At 36.7% G+C, this 7,986-nt stretch overlaps 1 protein-coding gene across 1 annotated transcript in view; it reads right to left on the minus strand.

Moving 5' to 3' along the window:
* Positions 1-7,986, minus strand: part of LOC107678845 (mannosidase, alpha, class 1A, member 1) — a 153,786-nt gene that overhangs the window by 25,687 nt on the left and 120,113 nt on the right. Inside the window, exons 6-7 of the mRNA XM_016474263.1 lie at positions 831-954; positions 297-390 (exon numbers count right to left, since the gene is read on the minus strand). Coding sequence (XP_016329749.1) covers positions 297-390; positions 831-954 — 218 coding nt within the window. The remainder of the gene's footprint in view (positions 1-296; positions 391-830; positions 955-7,986) is intronic.

Genomic DNA, 7,986 nt, shown 5'->3' on the forward strand with positions numbered 1-7,986 from the left:
CTGGCCAATCAGAGCACACCTCGCTTTTCAGACCGATGAGCTTTATAAAAATCGACGCATTTCAGAAAGGCGGGGCATAGAGGAGAAAAAATAATGTACAGTATGTGGAAAATAATGTGTTTTTTTTAACCTTAAACTGCATAAACACATTTCATTACACCAAATAATGTTATTTTTTAGCAACGTCATATGACCCCTTTAATCATGACATTTCTGGGAAAACTTCTTTAGAATATTAAATTTCTATGAATTCTCCTGAAGTTCTTCAGTATGTGTGCATGTGTTTGTGGACTTACGCTGGCCCCACTGTCCACTGTTAGGGTTCAGATAATTCGGGTACAACCCTTGAGGTTTGTCCAGTCGATTCAGCACCTTTCTGATGTTCATTACCTGCAACGGCAGAGAACGCATCTCTTATATAATCATGTCAAATTATTAAGCCATAGCTAAGCTCATCCAATACAGTACGCCATGGAAAATGCAGTAAACAGCCTTTTTGATGCGACCGATGTCTTCCTACAGGGGACAGGACTCATAAATCTACAGACTAGGTCACTTTCACAGTTTGTACAGCCTCATTCAGAGCTTGTAATAGTGTCATTTGTCTGTGTCTATATTGCAGGTCAGTTCAGCGGATTAATTCGGAGAGAATCAGATCTGAGAATTGCAGCGAAACGAGCATCAATATAACGGTTACGAGCAGAGGTCATCCTGGGTCACTGTTGGTCAGCTCTTCGAACAGTTCATGACCGCCGCTCCTCCAAGTTCACTTTTAGTTCAGTGTGGTGTTTAATGCACTGCAGAGGCGTAACGCCTGAACAGCTGCTCACCTTCTCGGCAAAAACTGGTCTCCCGGAAAGCTCGCTGAGATGCATGAACTCCAAATGCAGCGTCCCGTATTCGGCGAGAATACTGCTTCCTCCTGATGCCCATGGCCAGTTTCTGCCAATCCCACTGCATGGGGAAGAGGAAAGAAGAGAGAGATTGAGTTTACTTCAGTAACTCAGCAATCATGAGCTGTGTGTATATATGCATTTTGTGTTGCTCTGAAAACCTTCAACCAGTCAAAATTGGCCAGTTTGAACCAGCATCTAGTGTATTTTGACTTATTTCAGAATGAAACAGAATATTATTAATATTAATATAATATTAATATTAATATAATATATAGAGAGATGTAAGGCAGGACTTGATTTTAACCATCAGACGTGATTGGATTCAGGGCTTTGATATTACTGGTGAGAATTTCAGTTGATTCATATCTTTCATATACATATTTATATAAATATACACTATAGTTCAAAGGTATAGGGTGTGATTTTTTTTTTTAAGTTTGGAAAGAACACAATAAATTGAAGTAATAAAGATATTTAAAATGTTTAATATTTAAATATTCCTATTTCAAATAAATGCTCTTCTTTTGAATTTTCAATTTACCCATTTAAAGAATCCTGAAAAAAAAAAGTTGGATATGGAATATGGTTTCTATCACGGTTTCTACAAATATTAAGTAGAATAACTGCTTTCAACACTGATAATCAAAAATGTTTCTCGAGCATATTAGAATGATTTCTGAATGATCATGTGACACTGAAGACTGGAGTAATAATGCTGAAAATTCATCTTTGCACCAAAGGAATAAATTACAATTAACAAAATATTAAAATACAAAACACATTTAAAATGTTAACAAATTTAGCAATACAATAGTAATATTTATCTTATTTAATAATAATATTTAATATCTATCTATCTATAACATACACACTCACATACACACACACACACACACACACACACACACACACACACACACACATATATATATATATATATATAAGGGGTATAAGGGGTCACAAAATTCACGGTTCGGTTCGATACGACACAGTGGTGTCACGGTTCGGTTTGGTACGTTTGGTACGGGGGTATATTGGTTACGTCGCAATGTTGGAAATATTTCTGTTTTAAACCATGAAGGCGACGGATATCACACACAAGCAACGTGCAAACTTTGTGCAAGGGTTATGCCGGTGACCGTCTTAATCTCAATCAATTAACTATGCAGAAAATGAAAGTAAAAACGGAGTGACGGAGTAATGACAGAGCTTTCGGCATCTGACGCCACATATTCTCTCAGAGACGACGAGACTAATCTACTTCAACGTATGCTGATAACGGTATATAGCTAGCTAACTATTTTCATTTATTCCCTTAATATTTCTAATATTACATAGTGAAAAAAATGAGAAGAAACATATTTCGTTTTAAATAGGTTGTTTTTGAAAGTCGGTGCTTGAAATAAAAGCTTTTTATTTCATTGATTTTTACTGATGACTACAGTGTTAATATTTTAATTGTAGGCCTATAATTCATTGTATAATAGACCTGTTTTAAAATACCTTTTTTAAAAACATTTTAATTGTGGAGTAAATAGCCTAATCTTTTGTTATCCTCGCAGCACGTTAGTTATTTGGTAATTATTGCGGGGCAAATTAATTGTAATTTAAATTTAATAATAAAAGTAACTTCATAATCATAATAATAATAATAATAGGCCTAATAAAAATAAGAATGTAACAGGCCTACATTAATTGGAAATGCCAACCGCGGGGCCTTTAGCAGTGCATGCCCAGCGTGCCCGTCCACTAGACAGCACGTTGCTTGTTACGTCGTTTGGGCTGCCTTGTTGAGCGCAGTGGCACAGAGAACATTATATTTCACACACTTTAAGCTAGGGCTGCATGATAAGGGTTAATCTGCTAATTAGTGGTCGACCAATATATCTGTATCTATATCTTGGCATTTTTCAAATATCGGCATTGGCCGATAAGTTTTGCTGTTTGGCCGATGCGTTCGAGGCGGGACTTTTATTTTGATGGCGCGGAGAGCGGCAGCGCCTGAGCACACAGTGCTCACATTGACTAATGAACATTTAATTTCACAAACTTAGTCAAATCCAGCTGTGAGATCTTGTGAAGTGTGCATCTGTATCCTGCATGATTGCGTGTGCTCTGTGTGACGGTCAGTCTGTGTGAATTTAATGCGGTAAGGAGAGTTCAGCTTCACTGGAGATGCGCGATCGACAAACTCGTGATTTTAAATTGTGCTGCGCTTTATGCATTTGCCCACTGCCATATTCATGTTGTTTCCACTGTGTGCTGTATGTAAAATGAGTGTTACCTTGGCTTTATTTGAAAAATATGATTCCCAATGCACACAAACTTCCCAGAATACTGAGTGCCCTGTTGGCTACAGTGTTTACTTCCATTTTAATGATATTTTTATTAAATATTAATTTATTTGTGAAAAATACTTTGTCATCTAAAATGTATGTTTATTTAACACATTTTTAATCCATTTTCAAAGGATTTCAAATTTCTTAAATATTAAAATTATATCGGCTTTATATCGGCCACCCTACTTTCCAATATATCAGCATCGGCTGTCAAAAAACCAATATCGGCCGACCACTACTGATAATCACGATTATTTTGATAAAAATTATAATCACGATTATTAATAAAGATTATTCTATCAAACGGGTAAATGCAATAACATTTCATGTGTCCTTTAACCAACCTCCACTGACTACATATACACCGACTTCATTTAAAGTCCCCCTGTAGTGAAAATCAAGTTTTTTTATGTTGTTTATTTGTCTATGTGGTGTTTTTAATATGCTTTTAGACAAACCACGTGCCAATCTATTAATCAACACCATTGCTGTGTATTTTCTCCTTAAAACTGTAGTTTCCCAAAGGCTGACCCAGAAATATGGTTTGAAACAGCCCTTGGTTTGCTACGTCACAAACCAATAACCAATCACGTCAAGGGATCGATTCCTATCACTAGCATGCAAAATATACCAATACCAGCACAAACCCAAAAATAAATCAGAGCAAAAAACCCATGAAGCTGTGGTTTAATGTGAATTTAGAACCGCTAACTTGCATTATAACCCGTGGCAACAGTGTAAAAGTAGCCCGGAGTCAGACGCACTTCACTTCACTTCACATGCGTATGCTCGCGGGCGCGAATTAACAATCACAAACGGCTGTATTCGAGTCTTCGAGGCATTTTAGGACACAACATCGTCAAGTAAGTAACTTTAACGAATGTTACAGTATTCACTGTAGTTGTCCGCTAGTAAAAACATAGTTTTATCAGTCATTATCCGTGTATGCCATTGTTTTGCGGTTACTACAGTTCAGTGGATCAGGAGGCACTGGCTGGTGTGACTGAGTGGAGGCGGGACTAATTTGCATATTCATAGATCTGCGTATAGTAAACGAGGCAAGGGTGTAGAGTTACATTCAAGCTATTTTAAGGCATGAGAAAATTATTTTCACAAGAAAAAACATCTAAATATGTCATTTTGATTATCAAAGATAAGTTTAAAAAATATAAAATATTTGACAACAGGGGGAATTTAAACAACTATGATAATACAAAACTCATGGTTTTGGTTAGTGTTTTGTAATCTGTATTCACATTAGATTTTCTGACAATTTGTTCGCAAATAAGACAAGCCACTCAGATTGCGAAATAAATTTGCTCAAAAATCATTAATACACACTGATAATAACATTGCAATGCCGTTTTCAACTGATTAACATTATGAAAACTGGTAAAAACTTTAGAAACTCCTAATATAACTTAAAATAATTCCATTTGATGTACATTTTTCCCCATTGTATTGCCACAGGCAGCAAAAGCGCATTTATTCCTCAAACACAGATCCATTATTGAAACTCTGTGAAATTTTGATCATGGTAGATTTGGTTACACAAGCAGCACAAATGGCTTGTGAAAAAACACACATTGGCTGTATGACACTTCTATGTAAGCAGAAATCGCTGTGGAGAGATCGCTAAACTCCAGCACATGTATGTTTTCTTATCATCAGCGCTTGTTCCGCCATCAGTCAGTGCGCACAGGGTTGCCAGATTGCAAATAACTAAAACACCGGGCAGAAAGTGGAGCCTTAAAGGAGAAAAGCTGTTTTGGGGACTTAATCTCTTCACATCTGGCAACTACAAGCACGGACGCTAGTGAAGACTTGTTAGCAATGCAAGATAAAAACACATTTTCAGGATAAATAACGAGCCGGCCAATATCGAACAGTTCAATATGAATACGTGTATCGTTACACCTCAAGAATTAATTACTTTTTGAAGTTCTCAAACATCATTAATAACACATCTAACATGGTTGCCCAGTTGATTTCATGGCCTTATTTTACAGAGCGGCCGTGTTTTCCTCCTGTGATTAGAGCCACTTTTATTGACTTTCACTGGCACGGTTCCAACTAAAAGTTGACAACTTAACTCCGGCCTGGAAATGGATGCCACGTCTCCTGAACAGCTCTTACTACCTCGACAGTAGATCCGCTCAGCGCGGGCCTCTGTGTCTGCACCAATTACAAAGATAAATTACTGCCGAGTAATGACACGTAATCACAGATTTAAAAGAACGACATTCTCCACTTTATTTTTAAAGCCTAATTCTACAAAACAGAGGGTGTAAGACATTTATGTCATTAAGACAGTAAATTACACACAATAGCTCTGGCCAGAAGGAACTGAGTACTGCTAAAGTACTCTAACGGTTTAATTTGGAGGTGTTTTATGTGAATGTTTTTCTATGCGTGATGCAACTGGATGGCAAAGAAGTCCATGCAAGTCTGTATAATTAATGAACAATCGTTTTGACTCCAAGACGATATTTTCTAGCCTCTGGTAGTGAATTCTTAATAATAAAAAATTAGGTAAAGGCCTCATATTTCAGGCCACAGCAGGAAATGCGTGCAAACACCTCTGGAGTGTTGCCACCAATGTCATCATTTTTTACACGGTGCTGATCTGCCTCTGGCACTACAGACCTCTGCGCATTGCATACGCTGCAGGGCTCTACAGCGCAAGTATTTGTGTGTGGAAATTGCTGTGTGCGAATGTGAAAATGCATTCAGTGACATCTGACACCTGACCAAAACTTGCTAACATATAATGCTATCAGAATATAAACACCTTACATTCTAATTACACTGCGAATGGCTGCTTTTCAAAGTCAACAAAGTGCCCAAATGCAATGGTTTAGAGATATCCACTATTTTCTTTGTCTACACTTTAGCTGGAAAAAATGGTGTAGAAACAAATTGTACAAGTTTACAAGTGCTAATAAATAAAATTAAATACATTTTAAATAATTAAATAAATATTAAATAAATAACGTCTTGAAGTAGAAAGACAGAAATTGTATTTTCTTGTAAAATGTACTCCAATAGTCTTTTGTACAGTCTAAAAGAGGTTATTATAAAGTTATCAATATATTTTTCTTCATTAAATGTTCCTCACTCAGATCTGAGGAAGTTAATGTAAATTCAGAAGTTAATTCTTGAAAGTATCTGTATGTACTCTATCCCACATTAATCTTATGTTTCTGAATTGTTGCTGTAGTACTTACTTCAGTTTTCAGCATTTACTTGTGCATATGTTGTATTGTCACACATTATTATTGCAGTCTCAAAAAAAAAACAGAAATCTGACTGAGCCCCTAAGGGCACGAGCACTCCCAAGCAAATGTTAGTGTAGAGCCCTGAGCTGTGCCAAACCAATTTGTTTTTCATTACACAGATGATTAAAGCATGTAACACAAATGTAGGAAAACGAAGGGAATAGAGATGCCAGGCAAACAACAAAAAGAACATAAAGGCTCTTTCCTGAGATTCACACATACAGAATTAGTTGCTTTCTCATGCTATTTCATATGTATGGTAATAGACAATTCCTGTTTATAATATTCAACGGGCAAGAATATATTTAACACAACGATTCCATTACATTTCCATGCTACAGTAATGTACAATTACAAAAGAGCTGTGACATATTACTAAATATGGTGGCGTTTCGTGGAGTTTTAATTTAATTTCATGTAAATACTTAAGGCTCAAGTCATTCTTGTCTACTATTCAATATGTCCATTTTTTTAGGAGAACTAAGGTTTGAGTCATTAATCATTGAGCATTGGTTTGTGTGCTCTGTCAGATACACCATATATTGCTGGACCTTTGGCAAACTGTTTTTGCTCCTCTTTAGTAAATCACTTTGGATAAAAGCGCCTGCTAAACACAGATGTAAAAGTAAATTTTGCATTAAAAGGGACATCAGATGCAAAATTCACTTTTACATGGTGTTTGCATATAAATGTGTCTTAGCAGTGTGTGTACACAACCACCCTATGATAAAAATCCATCAATTCATTTTTTTTTGAAATCCCCCAAAAACTTTAGATTTTCGGAGTAATATGACATCATACTGCTTAAGGCCCGCCAACGAACACTGACGAACTGTAGTGACAACAATGTCTCGCAAGCAATGCAGATGTTTTGTAGTTGGATGTAAAAGTGAACATAAGAGTCTTAATTTTCTCCCAACATCAGAGCCACTGAGGATGCAGTGCATTAGTTTTGTTTTTGATGGCAATGAGCCACCGAATACACCTAAATTAGTTTGTCTACGCAAATAATTTCACTCCAGACTGCTTTCTGAACAAGGGACAATTCAAGGCAGGTTTTGCTAAAAAGTTAAAACTCAAGGATGGATCAGTACCCACTGTTTGTAATCCAGCTGCACCTCCAGAAGAAGAAGTGTCACACTTAAAAAATGTTTACGATTATTTGCAAATCGCGGGGTAAGCAGAGCTCATTAGCATTTAAAGAGACATGCACCGAAACGGCTCGCTGTGAACAGAGCTGTTTTTGACAAGGTAAAAAGAGTGTTGTTTTACACAACCACTGAGGAATTTTAACCAAAGTGTGCTACAGACATTTCATTAAGACCCTAAAAAATCATACCAACTTGTGGAAAATGGGAACCCGAACTTTTCAACAAATTTCATCAATTTGTTGCACCACTGTCATCTCACACACACACACACACACACACACACACACACACACACACACACACACACACACACACACACTTT

This window comes from Sinocyclocheilus anshuiensis, unplaced genomic scaffold (genome assembly GCF_001515605.1).
Source record: "Sinocyclocheilus anshuiensis isolate Anshui unplaced genomic scaffold, SAMN03320099.WGS_v1.1 scaffold1049, whole genome shotgun sequence".
Taxonomy (NCBI): Eukaryota; Metazoa; Chordata; class Actinopteri; order Cypriniformes; family Cyprinidae; genus Sinocyclocheilus; species Sinocyclocheilus anshuiensis.